Source organism: Mesocricetus auratus, unplaced genomic scaffold, assembly GCF_017639785.1.
Source record: "Mesocricetus auratus isolate SY011 unplaced genomic scaffold, BCM_Maur_2.0 Super-Scaffold_100004, whole genome shotgun sequence".
Classification (NCBI taxonomy): domain Eukaryota; kingdom Metazoa; phylum Chordata; class Mammalia; order Rodentia; family Cricetidae; genus Mesocricetus; species Mesocricetus auratus.
The window spans coordinates 101,850,893-101,868,340 of NW_024429189.1; the positions used below are offsets into that span (position 1 = coordinate 101,850,893).

General features: G+C 39.8%; 1 protein-coding gene across 3 annotated transcripts in view; it reads left to right on the forward strand.

The window, feature by feature from the left end:
- The window catches only part of Plcb1 (phospholipase C beta 1), a 667,876-nt gene that overhangs the window by 568,485 nt on the left and 81,943 nt on the right, over window positions 1–17,448 (forward strand). For all 3 annotated transcript variants that reach the window (XM_040746354.1, XM_040746355.1, XM_040746356.1), the window contains 4 exons: window positions 15,264–15,340; window positions 15,439–15,528; window positions 16,278–16,335; window positions 16,919–17,005. In XM_040746354.1, coding sequence (XP_040602288.1) covers window positions 15,264–15,340; window positions 15,439–15,528; window positions 16,278–16,335; window positions 16,919–17,005 — 312 coding nt within the window. The remainder of the gene's footprint in view (window positions 1–15,263; window positions 15,341–15,438; window positions 15,529–16,277; window positions 16,336–16,918; window positions 17,006–17,448) is intronic.

Below are 17,448 nucleotides of genomic sequence, written 5' to 3' on the forward strand. Positions count from 1 at the left end.
AACAGAGAAAGAGGCAAAACGTCCTGTTTCTCTCATAGACAGGAGCTAGATTTGTGAATGAGCCATACACGTATATGTGCATGAAAGCAGAGAGGATACTGTTTGAGAGAAGGAAAGTGCCATCTAGGGGTGGAGAAGAGGGATGGAGGGAGGAGGTGGGTTGAATATAAACAAGACACAATGATACATGTGTGTGAAAATGGGACAATGAAACCTCTTATTTTATAAGTTAACCTATTAAAGAAAAGAAGAATATGTGCTGTGTCATAGATGACTCAGTATAATGCTTTTGTCTTCATTCTGGATCCTCCATGACAATATAAAATTAAAAAGTCAGACTCACATGACTTACCTATGCAAAATCATATTCTACTTGGCCAATTATTATCAACTTAAAGTGTAAATCGGGATCATCTGGGGACTGGTTAAAATCCAGATGGAGGCCTTTTCCTGAATCTTGATTCAAGTCTCCCATAGAATAGGCTGTTAATGATAATTCTGTTCCAAGAACCTTTCTTTGAGGACCTGAAACTTAAAGGTGAATTCCAAAGAGGTACTTTTAACAAGTTCTGCAGCTCATGGTGAACTGCCTTGGTGGTGGACTAAAGAAATAAGGTGGCAGCCATAATAGTTCAGAGTTCTGACTGGCCTTCCAGAGGATCTGGATTCTATTCCAAGTGCCCACACCATATCTTACAACTGCTTGTAACTCCAGTTTCTGGGCATCCAATGCATTTTCTGAACTTCATGACCACTGCATGCACAAGGTGTACAGATACACACTCAGGCACAGACACAGACACATACAGAACTTAAATTATTATTTTCTAAAGATTGAAATAGTAAAAGAATGCTAGAAAAAAGGATTGGGGAGGAGGAGGAAAGAATTGCCTTGAAAGACCCAAGAGAGTCCAAGTTAATCTTAATAATAAATGACAACTTTCCTCCAGCACCAACCACTGCCATCTAACCTCTGATAAGAATATAGCAATGAAGACAACAGCCGTGCAGTGAACACTCACTATTAGAACATATATTATACTAAGCCATTTTAGAAATCATCATTCTGTTTAGTCCCCAAAAAGCACTCATTAGCTTTAGGGATAGTCAGCACATTTTCCATGTGGTGACTTTCCCAAAACGTTCTAACTAGAAAGTGGTACATCAGTGATTTGAGCATTGGTCATCTGCCTATAGAGTCCCTGCTTCCTAACCACTACATGGATGCTTCTCCTACTTCACATTGTAGGCAAAAGTTATGATGAAGGGATAGCTTTGTGTGTATTGCTCATGTGGAGCACACACAGTCATATATTTGATGGCTGGATTTCTCTCTCCTTCAAGAACATGGTCTCACACACCACATAAGACGCATAATTTCAGTATGTTCATAGATAAGAGCAACCATCATCATAATCAATGCCATAATTTTTATCACAGCAAAAGGAAAACTCTACTTCATCTGTTCATGGACTCATTCAGCAAATAGTCATTAGTATTACTGTTTGCTAAGTAAACATTTCAAACAAATGTTAGATAAAAATGGCAACGATCCTAGCCCTTTTGAAGCTAACCTTCTACAAGAGGGGCACAGACCATAAATATAATAACTTAGCAGGATATTTAGTGTATTAAGTAGCAAGAAGGGAATATGAGAAAGATATATTAGTATTGGAGAAAAGGATGTTCAAGGCTGGGGAAGAATGAAGAATGTACCTGGAAATGTTAAATAGACTTGGCAGGGAAAGATTGACAGACTGATGGATAAGGCAACATTTGAATCAGGAGCTGAAGGGCTGATCCAGGCTCACATATATGGAAGAGAGTTTTTCTCGACAGGAGATGTTCTGTGAAAAGTATCTGGTATGGGTCTTGGAAGAATAGCAGGGTGGCTCCAACTAAGGAAGATTACATGGTATGGAATAAGACAGATGGGATCTAGGGGATGGAACACAGTTCTGGGACTGGGCAACTCCAGAGTATGTGGGAGACCCCACATGGAGGTACCACACTGAAGAATGTGGGAAGTAGCTGAGCCCTGTTTGCCATGTAGTGGAAGGAGTCGAAATCTTAGGAGAGGTAGAACACTAGAATACATGTGTTCACTCCCTTCTACTGAAGAAAGAAAACACATATGCTGTATAACTAGAGTTCTCATAAAACATAAATTCATATCCAAATCAACATGGCCCTGTCAGGTCAAATATCAGACAACCCTCTCAAAATGTGCACTTCCTCACCACCGTGTTTGCGAAGTGGGATGGAGTTCAGGTAAGCCACTTATGAAGGTTTTTGTTAAGAAGGCTAAGACCCAGACTTGGTAGATTTGGAAGCTCACAGTGTATTTCATGGCTATTTGGTTTCCACAATTCACACTCCATCACCCAGCTTCCAACATGAATACCAATATTTTCAATTCTGAAAGTAACGATGAGAGATTGGTCCACCCAAGAACCTCTGACTGAAGGCTGACCAGAATGACAGTTTTATCTTGGTGGATGATGAGTGGGTTACCCAGGCTAAATTGGACAAATTCAAGTGAATTATAAAGTCAGCAGGTCCCAGGTAAAAGGGTCATAATTTAAGCAGAGTTATTTCTTCTACAATGGCTTTGGGGTTAGAATTGCTTGGGCTAAAGGTTTTACAGTTCAGGGATTGAGAGGTTATGACATCAATAAACTGCTAACCAAATGTTCACTAAAAATAATAACATTAGCACAACAGTCTGATAGATGCCAAAGACAAAAATAAATAAAACACACTTAAGGACATAGAATTTTAACACATGAAATAAGTCATAAAGGACATCAGCAAGCTGATAGCAAAGATGTGGCAACTATGTATAAATTGTTGAATGTCAAGAGAATGCTTTTGAAGTCATTTTTAATATATACATAGGAGATATGCAATATGCACAGTTTGCATAGACTGCAGCTTCATAGGCTTTGAACCTATTCAAATGTGGGTGTGTATTCTTGGAGAACAACATACAAATCACCACATGATGGTCATTCAAAGGAAGTCCCAGAACCACAACTTTGTTAAACACAGAGATCTCAGGTCCCAATCCCAGATCTGCTGTATCATGCATGAATTGTATTTCAACTGAGTCCTTGGAGACTTGGCAAATACTCAAGTTGAAGAGGCATGATTCTGAAGACAATAAATATCTATCTTTGTTCAAATTTATTATGTCTTAGAGTCAGCCTAAGTTTTACTTTAAGTAAAATCAGAAACACTGTGCCCTTCATAACTTGATCAGTGAGCTGAATGGATGACATCTTTCTATCATGACAGACTATGTCACTGCTGGGGTTGCCTGCTGGTATTTACAGTAGAAAGAAATGTTGTTTTTGTATAGGTGTGTTAAAACACAGATGGAAACTCCCCCACCCACTCAAGTTTGTAAGCCCCAGAGTTTCTCAATTAGGTTTGTTTATACTACCTAAAAACCCTAGCTCCTAGGAAGGACTAGATCTCTGGGTGATTGGTTCCAAATGATAATGTATTCTGCAACAGCCATGGGGTGAACCTTGTGTTTTCTCTATGTCACTTGGAGGAGCTTTAAACTTAAAAAGAAAGATTTATTTTTATTTTATTTGACTGTGTGAGGGTATACCACATATGTGTGTTTGCCCGTGGAGATCTGAAGAGAGTATCCTATCTTTTGGAACTGGAGTTACAGGCAATTGTGAGCCACATGTTATCGGTGCTGAGAACTGAATTTTGGTCCTGTAGACCTGTAGATGTGGCTGGCCTAGATCTTGCTATGTAGATTAGACTGTCCTCCAACTCACAAAGATCCACCTGCCCCTGCTTCCCAGGTAACAGGATTAGAGTTGTGTTCTATAACCCTCATGAGGTTTTGCTTTTAAAAGGAAATGGAGTTCCTTCCATATTATGGTTTGCAGTAACTGTCAGTACTTAACCCCTAGTATCACATTCAAAACTAAAGCTCCCACCACTGAGTGCTGGGGATGTTTATGGTTTTGTGATGGTGCTGATAGGTTTGTTTCTCAATCACAGAATGCCTGGCCCACCACTTCCTGTTCTTTCTTCTCCCCTCTTCTTTCAGTGCTGGGAATTGAATCTTAGCCTCACAAATACTAGACAAGAACTAACCTGTAATCCCCGCTCCTCACATGTATTCTACCCATCCATTTCTTCTTAACTTTGTACACAGCCTCATGTCTGTCATACTAACCACTATTCCAAGACCCCAAATCAACATTAGTACCCACTGTCCTGAGTCTGCCAATTGCCTACAAATCCCAGGGTATCAAAAAATGCGTTTTCAACCCAGAACTCTGAGTGATTTCTACCAGCTATGAATGAAATAGCTCACAGGCAATGATGATGCAGGGGTTAGAGTCAAATACTCCATTGCAGGGCATTTCTGCCCACTGAGTTGATATGTGGCCAATGAGTTTCAAAATTCTCATCTGTTCAGTTAAGGTAAGAGTGATTATCAGTTCATTGCACTATAGAGAAGAATAAGAAAATAGTGCATAGAATACTGTATTTAATTAAACAACTTTATTTTGTATGTTATATGAATTGGCTCGGAAGTCTGTACCCCAAACATGAATGTGTTGTCATTATTGACCTCCTGCTGCAGCTGGGAAGAATAATAACCCACAGAGGCAGCCAGAACCCAAAACTGAAAAATAGAGGTAAAGAAAAAGGACTAGTTACACTTGTCTGTGCCAGGGCTCAGAAAAGGTATGCCAACTCACCATAGACCTCAGAGAGGTTCCAAAGAGCTGTACAAGGAGGCAGGAAATCTGAGAAGGAAAATGACCTACCTTCCTAGGGCTGGGTCATTTGGTATGTTTGGTTTTGGGCTTTGGGGAGTTTTCTAATTTTTTTATTAATTAAATTTATTCATTTACTTTACATCCAGGCTACAGTTCCTCCTACCTCCTCTCCTCCCAATCCGTGCTTCAACCTCCCCCGGCCCTCCCCAATCCATCCCTCCTCCAAAAGGGTCAGGCCTCCCATGAACTTCAACAAAGCATGGCATAACAAGCTGAGGCAGGACCAAGCTCCTCCCCCTGTACTAAAATTGGGCAAGGCAACCCAGTAGGAGGCATAAGGGCCCTGGAAGCCAGCCACAGCATTTAACAACAGGCCCTGCTTTCACCACTAAGAATCTTACAAGGAGATCAGGCTACACAACTGTTACACATATATAAAAGATCTACATTCATCCTATGCAGCTCCCCAGATGTTTGTGAGCTCCTATGAGCCCAGTTTAGTTGTCTCTGTGGGTTCCCTTGTGATGATCTTGATCCCCCTTCCCCCGGCTCATACAATCCTTCCTCTCTCTCTTCAATGGATTCCCCAAGCTGGACCCAGTACTTGGCTATGGATCTCTGCATCTATTTCCATCAATCACTGGATGATGGTTCTCTGATAACAATTGGGGTAGTTAGCAATCTGATTTTCAGGAGTTGGCCAATCCAGGCTACCTAATCATTACTGCTAGGAGTCTTAGCTGGAGTCATTCTTACAGATTAGTAGGAGTTTCCCTTCACCAGGTTTCTACCTGACTCCAAAATACCCCCCATCAAGATTTCTCTTTCATTACTTTCCCCTCCATAAACCCTACCAACCCAATGCCTCAAGTTCCCATCCCAGCCTGCCCCCAGTCTACCAAGGAGACCTCTTCTATTTCCCCTTCCCAGACAAATCCATGTATCCTTAGGGGTGGCTTCTTTGCTAGGTCCTTTAAATACTAATTGAATTATCTCCTTTTTTTCTACTTAGAAACTAGGTTATACATTTATTTATAATTTTATTTAAATGTTTTTTCATGTAATATATTTTGAACATATTCTTTTCCCTCCCTTAACTTCTTCAGGGTCCTACCCACTACCTAACCCATAAAACTGTCTCAAAAAAAAAGCCTCCCAAACTCCAAAAACAAAATCAAAGCAAACAAAAAACCCAATAAGACAAAAACAGACCAAGGCAAAACAAAAAGTGCACACACAAGAAAATGGAGTGTATTTTGTCCTGTCCAACTACTCCTGGGCATGGAACCATTCCTTTCCCTTTCCCAGTAGGTAGCAACTGCAAATAGTTTCTTGGTTAGAGGTGGGACTTTGTGTCCACTTCCAATTCTCAATGCTGGACTTTTGTTTGGTTTGAACCTGTGAAGGTCTTGTGTATGTTGTCACAGTCTTCACCAACTGATATCACATGTGTATCCATCCTGTTATGTCAAGAAGACACTCTTTCTTGGAGTCATCCACCACAATGACTCTCACACTCTTCCTACCTCCTTTTTTACATAGATCCATAAGCCTTGAGGAGAGGGATTTGACAAAGACATGGATGCTATTTAGGGCTGAGTGGTCCAAAGCTTCATTCTCTTCATTGTTCAGTTATGGATCTCTGTGTTAATTACCATGTACTGCAAGAAGAAGCTTATCTGTTGAGAGTTAAGTGATGTTGTGATCTATAGGTGTATAGCATTGTATCATTAGTAGTCTTTTTTTCTATATTCCTTTAGCAGAATAATAGTAGATTTTCAGATAGGGCCTATAATCTATCTAGTTTCAGGGTCTTGGACACTTGATGTGTCAGGTATGTGTTCCATCTCATAAGATAGGCCTTATATCTAATCAAAAGTGGTTGATTACTCCGATAACATTAGTGCCACTATTGTACTAGTATATATACAAACTATGTGGCTTGAAGCTGGGTGCTATCAATTAGTTTTCTCCTTTGATACCATGCAATTACCTTCCAGTGCCATGAATGCTAATCAGTAGGGGTAAAGTTACTAACTAATTTGGCACCAGCTCAGTTTCTCCATGATCAATGACATGAGTAAGTTGTATCCTCAGTAATGAGGCCTAACTATGAGGTTGTGGACCATATCTAATAGCCTTAACTATAGCCTGTGATGTTTGGGGGTGGGGTCTATGGGATCCCTTTGGCCAATCAACAAGTTGTAACTCATTCTTGGTACAGGAGGTTTTACTTGTTGGCATAAGATGTCTAGTTGGAGCATTATTCCCCCCATTATATGGTGTCTCAATTTAAATTCCATAAATATGTATATGTATTTAGGAAGCTTCAAGTATAATAGATGTCCATATGGCTTTTAATGTTAGTTGACTGTCCCCATATTCCCTACTCTACCCTGTCCTTCCATCCCCATTTCCATCTTACCCTCTTATTTTAGTTTGCCCATCAAATCTTTGTAACACTGTACTATTTACTCTTCCTTTGAAGTTCCTCTCATCTCCCCTGGTTCTTTACTAGCTACGTACTATCTATGGACAGTCTATCAAGAGTTCTTAACTTCTTTTTTATTGTGCTGGTTAAGTCAAGTCATATAAATTGACAAAGGTTAGAGCAATAGACTCTGTTTTGTTTTGAGTAGGTGAAAATCACAATGCAAAGTGTGAATGCAGGAAAAGGGATAGAATCAGAGCTAATTTTGGAAAACACAATGTGTGCACATCCCTTACAGTTCGCATGATAGATTTAGCTGAAAAGTTTATGGAAATTTAACCAAGTGGCTAGAATATGATAATAATTCTTTATCAAAGATAATTTTCAAGGCTGGAGAAATAGAAAAATGACTTGTGTTTTCACATATGTAGCTTTTGATAAAACTATCTTACCACTTTGTTGTTTCTATCACCATTTCTAAAACAAGAGGTTCATACAAGAATTCCTAGAAAGTCTCCTTTGACTAAAATGTTAGTTTCTCCAGTTTCTCTTATATCTAGAATGTAGGAATGACATGCCTTCCATAGATATTAAAATAATAATTAGGATGTTTTGTTTAAGGCAACAGTTTTTTCAACCTTGGTTTTGCTTTTTTTTGTACATAATGTATATTGTCTTGATGTATTTTAATGGTGCTAATGACTGTTTAGGAAAGATTACAAAAAACATCACTGAACAACAAAACCCAAAGGCAAATCAGGGAACAGCTTTTGTTTGTGTCAACATTGAGCATCTTGGGAAAGAAGACATACTGGTGTAAGAAAAATTCTAAAATAGAACCCGCCTGACTGGCTTTTTAGTTTCAGCTTCCTAGAATTGTAGGGCTTACTGCATTTCATCTGGAAAATGGAGGATGCTGAAATGATATGTTTTGCATTTATAAGAGGACTGACATGGTGTTTATCTCCATGGGCAGCTCCTCTTGGCCTGCCTTCCAAATGGACCGTAGAACCCATGATTTATAAGAAAGTTACAAACAAGGCAAATGTTATCTCCTTTAGTCAGACTCGTAGTGCTAATTATCTGAAAACATCTATTTGCAATTACAGTTATTTTAAGCAACTAGTATTTATTTCATTTATTCTGAAGTAAGTGTCCATAGTCGCTTTCAAAATCATAAGGCCCAAAGAGCTACAATGACACAACCCATCGTGTGTCACTTAGGCTACAAAGCAGACTACAGCTTTTTATGTCAAATTTACTGGTGTGTAGTTTTATAGCCTTGCAGAAGGGTAACAGACATGTCTTTAAGGAAGCATATTATGCTGTTTCCATTCATATCTCCCAAAAGCTGAAGCAAGCATTTACTGTGGCATAATTTTAGAGTGAAGAATAACTTAAAATGTTAGGAGTTCATTGGAGGAAATTCTCTTGAGTGAATAGGAGTGTTGGCTAGATTTTCAGTTTCTTTCTGGAATAAGAGAAATTTAATCTAAGGATTATGTAATCTTTAAGTTCAAACTGAGGGTCTAGGTCTAGTTCAGTGGTAGAGTACTTGCTTGTCATGTATGAGTACCTGGTTTTGATCTTGAGAACTGCAATAAATAAATGGCACCAAAATAGTTATGTTCAAGTAAGTACATATAAAGTAACCTTAGTTACAGAAAATAAAAATAAATAATGATCATATAAGTATAAAAGACTATCTTAAAGAATAATCAAGATGGCTGCCTTTTCATCCAAAACTTACTTCTTTGAGAAAAAAACAAAATTAATGGAAAAAGTCATCTCTCTGTGAACAGGGCTTTACTCACAATCAGACTGTATGTGATGCCATAGATGTTCAGCAAGGAATTGTTGCATACAGGGATGACGATTTCTCAACTTCAGGGGCCAAGACACCCCAGAGTAAACATCTACCATGTCTCTAAATTGTCATGTTGTGTTTGGTCTTTGGATCACTAAATAATTAACATACATACACTATAAATTCCTTCTTTGTAGAAGTTGACAGGTTCACAGTGAAAACTCACTAAAGGGGCTTTGACACTCCTCATAACCTGATGAAGAAGACAACACTTCTCAGGGAGCTAGTGAAAGAGGAAGGAGCTGTATGTTGACCCCGAGCGGTTGTACTTTCCCCAAAACCACCCTTCTCATCAAGACTACAAATATAATTCCATCCACACATTTTTTATCCTCTTTGATTAAGCATCAGGGAATTATTTTCTTTGGTGGAAAATTTTTCCCTTCTTCAAGTGACTAAACCAATTGAAATTTAGTTCAGAGTTGAAAACAATTGTGAAATTCTATTCTCCAGGGCTTTAGTTTTTTTATTTGTTTGTTTGTTTGGTTTTTGTTTTGGTTCTTTAAACTGTTTAGATGTTTATCTGGGAATTGCCATGAATAGTAAACAAACAAAGTAAAAAAGGATGCGTGCTCTGTGGAAAGAGAAATTATATCCGAAGTTAAAATTAAGTATCATTTGCAGAATTCTAGATTACCATATGCACGTTGGCTCATTTCTTAGGTTAGTGTTTAAAAAGTTAGTACTTAAAATTGCTTCTGTTACTATGAAAACCAGTCTTCAGAGTCATGTGTCCGCATCTCATGTAGTGAAAACTTAAGGCCAAAACTCAAATTCTTCATCTTATTTAGGGAGCAGTGTATAATTTTTAGGGTTTCCTGTTGTTATTGTTGTTCGTTTGTTTTTGCTAGATTTATCCAGATTGCAAGAGTTAGAAACTTAACACCATACTAACATGAATAATAATATATACTAGGAAAAATAAACAGGATACAATCATGTAAGAAGTATTGTGGAAATCTAAGGAAGGGCATTGACAGAGATCTACCCAGAAACAACCTCTTGTAGTTCCTGTAGCCCTCATATGATTGCTCCCACTTTCCCTGGGTGAGAAAGCAAGGATGGGCCCAAGTCTTCTCTTGATGGAGTAGGAGAGAGTCCCACTGCATATGCACAAATACCACCTCATCTCCAGGCACTACTAACACATTTGTGATAAAGCTCATATTGCCACCGGGAACTTAATTAAACAAACTTCAAATAGAAATAAAAATTGTTGAGACAGAGCAATATAATCCAAGGTAGCTCTGCAATCATGAGTGTGATCTTTATTTCTGCTATGTTGTTCACATGGGAATATCACTGACAGTGCTGAATAATGTATAGAAGGGTGGACACAAAGGTGTGTGCAGACAGTCATGGAAACAAACTATTGCCTTGCTTATTGAGGTATGGTGAATGCCAATGCAAAAAAGAAATCTACAATTCAAGAAAAATATCTGGAGACAGTTAAATCTTGGAGACATTTAAGAAGGGAAAATATCTGGGCTGGAGTAGAAAAGCCAAAGAAAGACTACAGACAGAGAAGAAATGCTTGCAAGGTAGAGGCTACAGTTTGTAGACGTGTGCAAAAGGGTTCTTGTTACCAGAAAGCCATGTGATATGGAGAAGTTTACAGACTTCTATGATTTGGTGGGTGTTGAAATTACCAAAGAGGGTTAGACAGGCCTTGTACACTTATGAGCTGAGTGATGAGGTCGGAGACAAAGAAAAATCTGGTCTCAAGAAAGAGAGGAAGCCTCAGCTTGCTCATTTAGATGCTGAGAGAGGAGGTGGTAGAGAAGCCCCTAAGAAAACTGGTAATTCCTGTTGAAATTGAAGAAGAGATTTCTGTGTGAGAGTAGTTTAACCATCTTATGAAATTTAAAGTAATAATTCCCAAAATGTATGCCAAGGCACCCTCAGGCACAGAGACACTGTTAGTTTTTGTTTTTGTTTTTTATTAATAGAAACAGGAACATCTGTGGGAATCCTATGCAAATTGCTAGCATTAAGTTGTTTAGACCCTATGGCAACTCTTGAATTTTTTTTTTAGCCTAAAGGTGTCACTGGAACAAAACATCACTGAATTATAAACGTTCTGTGAACCAGGAAAATTTAGGAATCTGTGAAATAATTAAAATTCTGAGAAATGAGCCATAAGTTAAGCAACAAAGAGGATTTTGAAATCTTACTGAAAGACGAGGTGAATTCCAGTATTTGAAGCAGAATTGAGGCAGTGTTCTCATTTGCTTTCTATTGCTGTGATAAAACACTGACCAAAGGCAACTGGAAAAAGAAAGGGCATATTTTTTTGACTTACATGTCTCATGTCAGGGCCCATTGAGGGAAGTCAAGGCAAGAACTCAGGGCAGGAACCCGGAAGAGGGAACTGAAGCAGATACCATAGTAGAATGCTGCCACCTTGCTTGCTCGGTTTTCACTGAGCAGGGGCAGCACTGCCCACAATGGACTGGATCTTCTCACATCAGTTATTAATCAAGAAAATGGTCTATAAGCTTGCCTACAGACAAAGCTGACAGAGGCATTTCCTCAACTGGGATTCCCCCTTCCCACATGACTCCAGTTTATGTCAAGTTGACAAAATAAAAAAACACAATGCCGGGCGATGGTGGTGCACGCCTTTAATCCCAGCACTTGGGAGGCAGAGGCAGGCGGATCTCTGTGAGTTCGAGGCCGGGCTGGACCGACAGCCTCCAAAACAATATAGAGAAACCCTGTCTCATAAAACAAAAAAACAAAAAAACACAACAGGTGGTAAGGTTGAAGGAAGTGAGAAGGGGTCACTGCACTGTGGGAATCACTCATTTTTCTTCATTTGTTTTGTTTATTTGTTTGCCTTGTGTTTTGTTTTGTGAGACAAAGTCTCACTGTATGCCCAGGCTGACCTTGAATGCCTGATCCTCTGCCTTCAAATTTCTGGAATTAAAGACATGAAGCACCTATGATTTCTCTTGTCTAGTTTAGGAATAGAATGCAAGGAGATAAAAGATAGAAAAAGAGTGCACGGTTCTGGGAGGGTAGATAGAAATGTGATTTGCGCAGAGGGAGTTTATCCCATGCAGACAGGACATTTCAGAGAAAAACATGAAATGCGTTTTCAGATCTGCCCACAGGTTGAGAAGACATGAGGGGAAGTAATTTGGGGGGGCGGGCGGCAGAAGACAAACCAAATTAAGGACATGTGATATGGTATATGGTCTGTCAGGAATTATGTGTATTTTCCCAGAGCTGTCCAAACCACCCTGGTTACAGAGATGAGGATGCTGAATTTGAAATAATGAAGAAAATACAAAGTTCCAAAGACCTTGAGACACAGGTCAGACAAATTGATATGGCTTCTTTAATGGTGTCGGCATCCTCCTCAGTAATCCAGACAGGATGTCTCAGATTCCAAGGTGAATATTTGTCCTAGGAATCTTGAGCAAGTACAGAGTCTTAATTATTGGTCTAGGGGAGGGCCTGAGAGTTTTCATTTCTAATGTGTGTCCTTGTCATACTGGAGCTGCTGGTCATAAGACACATGATAACAAGATCAATTTAGATGAGTCATCAGCCAGACGTCTAGAATAGTGCCAGGTCTATAAGTAGATGCTTGATCAATACTTGTTAGGTTTGGGCTGAAATGAATAGTTCCTCACATAGTGGAAGCCAACAAAGGGAACAAGATTTGGGAACAACACAGGGTCTGAGGACAGAGAGCCAGGGGAACCTTAGGGGACTGCAGTACAGCCATATTTGAGGACCCAAGTTCAAATCAGTGTTACAACTGAGTGGACGGAAAGTCCAGAAGTCTCTAGTTTGGTGGCATTTTGGCTAATTGTCAAAGTACTAAGAGTAAGGGTAATAGGTAAGGTGAAAGCAGGAAATGGAGCAGATGTTGACATAATCCAGAAAATATAATATTCTGGGAGCATGTGAATGAGAGATGAAAGCACAGAAAGGGAAGTGTGATTGCTGTCAAATTCAAATGAGTGCCTGTAAGGTACCCCGTGACTACCAAACATCCGCATTCCCCGAGGAGGTTATAGAAATACTCATTCTCAGGCTCATCCACCAAATTCCTGCAGCTCATAAACCCAGGAACAAGGCAACGCAACCTGCATTCTTAAGAAGTGTCCCCAAGTGAATCTGATGTAGCAAAGTGGAGAATCTCAGAATAATGTCTGGGAAACATTTAGGGCAAATGGAACAGGACAGAGGTCCTCTGGGGGAAGTAGTGAGACAATACTTTGTGTGAGTCCCTAGGGAAAAAAACAACAGGGTTTTCCACATTGATGATGTGGTAAGTGGTGCTGCTTGAAGCCTGATTTCCTCAACTGTGGCAGCCATGCTGAAGCAGTCTCTTCAGAATGAAGAAACAGGCATTCTGTAGCCCAAATCCTCCTTGATTGCCACTCACATCTAATCCACTTCACATACAAATGCTCCAACTTCCATGTTTATCGTAAATGAACATGGATCTCTCTAAGCCTCTGAAGTCAATGCTGGGGTTACAGACTGGAATGGCCACTCCTGCCTTTTAATATGGATGCTGGATGTGAGAGCACAGGTCCTTATGCTAGCAGAGCAAGAGTTCAACCCACTGAAGTGTGTGTGTGTGTGTGTGTGTGTGTGTGTGTGTGTGTGTGTGTGTGTGTGTGTTTCTTTGAGACAGGGTTTCTTTTTGTAGTCCTGGCTATCTCCTGGAACTCACTCTGTAGACCAGGCAGCAGAGGTCCGCCTGTCTCTGCCTCCGAGTGCTGGGATTAAAGGTGTGTGCCACCACCACCCAACTCAAGGCTCCTTTACAACTTCTGAAACCACAGTGGAGAGCAGCATCGACAGAGGTGAAGACCCCAGGTTGGAGAGCCTGTCTGAGTTTATTTTATGGCATTTAGAATATTCTAGAAATTCTAAACAATCTGAATGATTTAATGTACACAGAAGGATATGTGAATATTACACAAGTGCTACACCATTTAGCACAAAGCATCCATTGTTCTAAATTTGAAGAGATTATCCAAATTTGAATTTAGATAAACACTAGGGATTCTAAAACCGTCCCTCCATGGATCCTGAGAGATGACTCACTTGTTAATATGATAAATATTACTTATATAAAACTGGTTAGCTCATCTTGCTCTATGTGATTTTGGGAAGAAAATCTTCACATTGGAAATAGCAGCAGGGCCTCTCAAAGAAAGTCCAAGCCATATATTTTATGCTCCAGTGAAAGGGTTGAGGTCTGTTGCTACAGTCACCTGTGGTTCCATAGACTCATAGTATGGAATAAAGAGTGAGGACTGACTGACATGAAAATTCACTTTCATGTAATTGACAAGCACTCATTGGGCATGTACTGAATGTTGAGAACATGTGGAGTACTAAGGCTACAAAGACACACTTGCTGCCATCTTGGGTTGATAAGAAAATGGATGCAAAACATTAGAGTTATTGCATTCCCACAACCCAATCTTCAACAACAGCACAGAAAAGCATTTCTGGTGTTCTTTGCATCAACTGAAGTTACCCCCGCAAGGACACTGCATCAGCTTCTGAGATGGGTAACTGATATCCTCTTCAAATCCAGTCAACAACACCACATACATACTTACATACATACATACATACGTATCCAGAAACTGAGTATTCTACTACATTGCTGATTATAACTTCTATTATGTCACACCTATTATTTTATTTAAACTTCATAATACCTACCAGAGGTAAACAGAGCAATGAACTGATTTATAATCAAGAAAATGTTGCTTCAGAAAAGGTAAAGCCTTGCCCTAAATCATACATTGAAAGCTTATTACCCCTAATCTATATCCCCAGCCCCCAATTAATACTCTTTATTAGTATTAATAAAATTATAATAAAATTAATAAATAAAATTAGTAGAGGTAGAAACCTATGTTCATACTGCTAGCTATGTTTGCACTGAGCTATGCGGCAGGAACTGGAATGACAATCTAGCGAATTCAGTTCACTTAAAGGAGAAAACCAGGATTTCCTATTTAAAAAAAAAAACACAAACAGATAATGTGATCCTTTAAAACCATGTCCTCATTACCAAAGTTAGATTCTGGTAACTCTAACAGCAGCTCAGTGTCCCCTGCAGATTGTCCAACTCCACATGCCAGTGTTTAGGGTGGGAAGGACAGGGATATGAGCCTGTATCTGTGATCCTAGAAAACCCCAAACTGGAATTTTCTCTTCCCAGCTTATTCAGAAGCTGACAGATGTTGCGGAAGAGTGTCAGAACAACCAGCTAAAGAAGCTCAAGGAGATCTGTGAGAAGTAAGCCTTCATCCCCTCTCACTTAGCCTGAATAGACATAAACACGAAATGCAGATTGCTGTTCAGTTTGTCTGACTTTTCCCCCATTGTAACTTCAGAGAGAAGAAGGAATTAAAGAAGAAAATGGATAAAAAGAGGCAAGAGAAGATAACAGAAGCCAAGTCCAAAGACAAAAGCCAGATGGAAGAGTGAGTGGAAAGTAGCCTCTTCTTTAAGTAGAATGATGAACTGATTATCTTTTAGATAACCAGTGCCTTAACCAAAGGCCCTTTAGTAAGGTTTCTCTGCTAATCAATCTTCCACATGATCCCTGACTTAGTCACTGTTCTCCTGCTTCGAAGAGACACCATGACCAACTCTTATAAAAGGAAGGTGGGGCTTACTTACAGTTTTAGAGGGTTAGTCCATTATCATCATGGCAGATTCATGGCTTCACTCAAGGTGATGGAGCAGCAACTGAGAGCTATATCCTGGTTGATAAGGAGACAGAGAATCCCAAGCTTGGGCTTTTGAAACCTCAAATCCCAGCCCCAGTGACACACTTACTCCAACAAAGCCACGCCTCCCAATCCTTATAATCCTATGAAAGATTTTCACTCTCTGGTGACTAAGCCTGTGAGCCTATGGGGGCCATGCTCATTCAAACCCCTGCAATCTCAATTGCAAGGTTTTCACAGTCAGGGGCACTCTGGTCCTTTAAGAAAAAAAAAGTCAGGTGAGCTCTTTTGGGAAATGGGTAAATTCTCATTTCTCAAGTTGTTGGACAACTTAGAGAACATCTAGTAAAAACAAGACCCACGCCTGGGGAAACACATCACCCCTGCCCACACTTCCAGATTGGACCTTTCATTCAACAGCTATACAGTGTTAGGAAAGGCACAGAAGTCTGGGCTTCCCCGGTGGGTTGGTTAATGATCTGTGGCTCGTTTCCATTTAGGGAGAAGACAGAGATGATCCGTTCCTACATCCAGGAGGTGGTGCAGTACATCAAGAGGGTATGTCTGTTCACCCTGTCTCCTTTGCAAATGCCACATGAACAGTTGCCAGGCTCGTTGTGAACTGCTGGGAGGAGACCTGTGCCCCGTTGTTGTCACCAGCATCCAGCTGCTTTGCGATAGTCTGTAAGAGTGCAGAGTCCCGGCTACTGAGAATAGAGCTAAATAAAAGGGCTATAAAAATGAATGGAGAGGAATCACTGCCCAAGTCAGGAACACACACCCTCTCTCCCCCAAAAATGTGAAACCAAGTGGAGTTCCCAAAAGAGCCTTTCATTGTTACCAGTGACAGAGGTGATGGCCACACCTATGTCAATCTTTAAGTTATTAGAAAATTTGTGTTATGGAAAATTTCAGACATTTACAAAATGTGTGTCCATCAGTCACCACCCCTCCCTGCTTTGGGTTCCCCTCACCTAGGTTCAAAGGACAACTCTTTCCCAGATTACCAAATAATTGAAACCATGGACTTGAAAAACTTTGGGGTTTTTTGTGTTGTTGTTTTGTTTCTTGTGACATGTATAAAAGCTTTATTTTTTTGGTTTCCTAATATGACTCTTTTCCTTTGGTAACTTTTTTATAGTTAGAGGAAGCCCAAAGTAAAAGACAAGAAAAACTTGTGGAGAAACACAAGGAGATCCGCCAGCAGATCCTGGATGAGAAGCCCAAGGTAAATGCAACCAATTAACCCTGAATGTCTGTACCCGCTTGGCTCATTTGCTTTCTGTTTAGTACAAATAAGTACCTCACCCAATTTCTCAGGCCATTCCTTGCGTATGAAACTCATCATTTTTGGTGACAGTAAAAATACAATGATATTCCGCAAGTATTTATCACTAACTGGAACTGTCTAAAAAGTGTAAGTACACAGAACTCTGTTGCACAGATTTGGTTTCAGCTAGTCTGATATGTGACTCAGGTATTTTTAATCTAGCAAACCAACTTCATCTTGTAATGCTGTAACATCAGACTGCCCAGCAGGGGACACCGTTCACCAGGATCACCCTGATCTTGACCCAACAAAAATCTTCCATAAACCAGAAAAAAAAAGGAAATTTCTTTGCCCCCATAGCAACAGCTCATCAGTTCTGTCCTTTAAATTTTTATTATAGC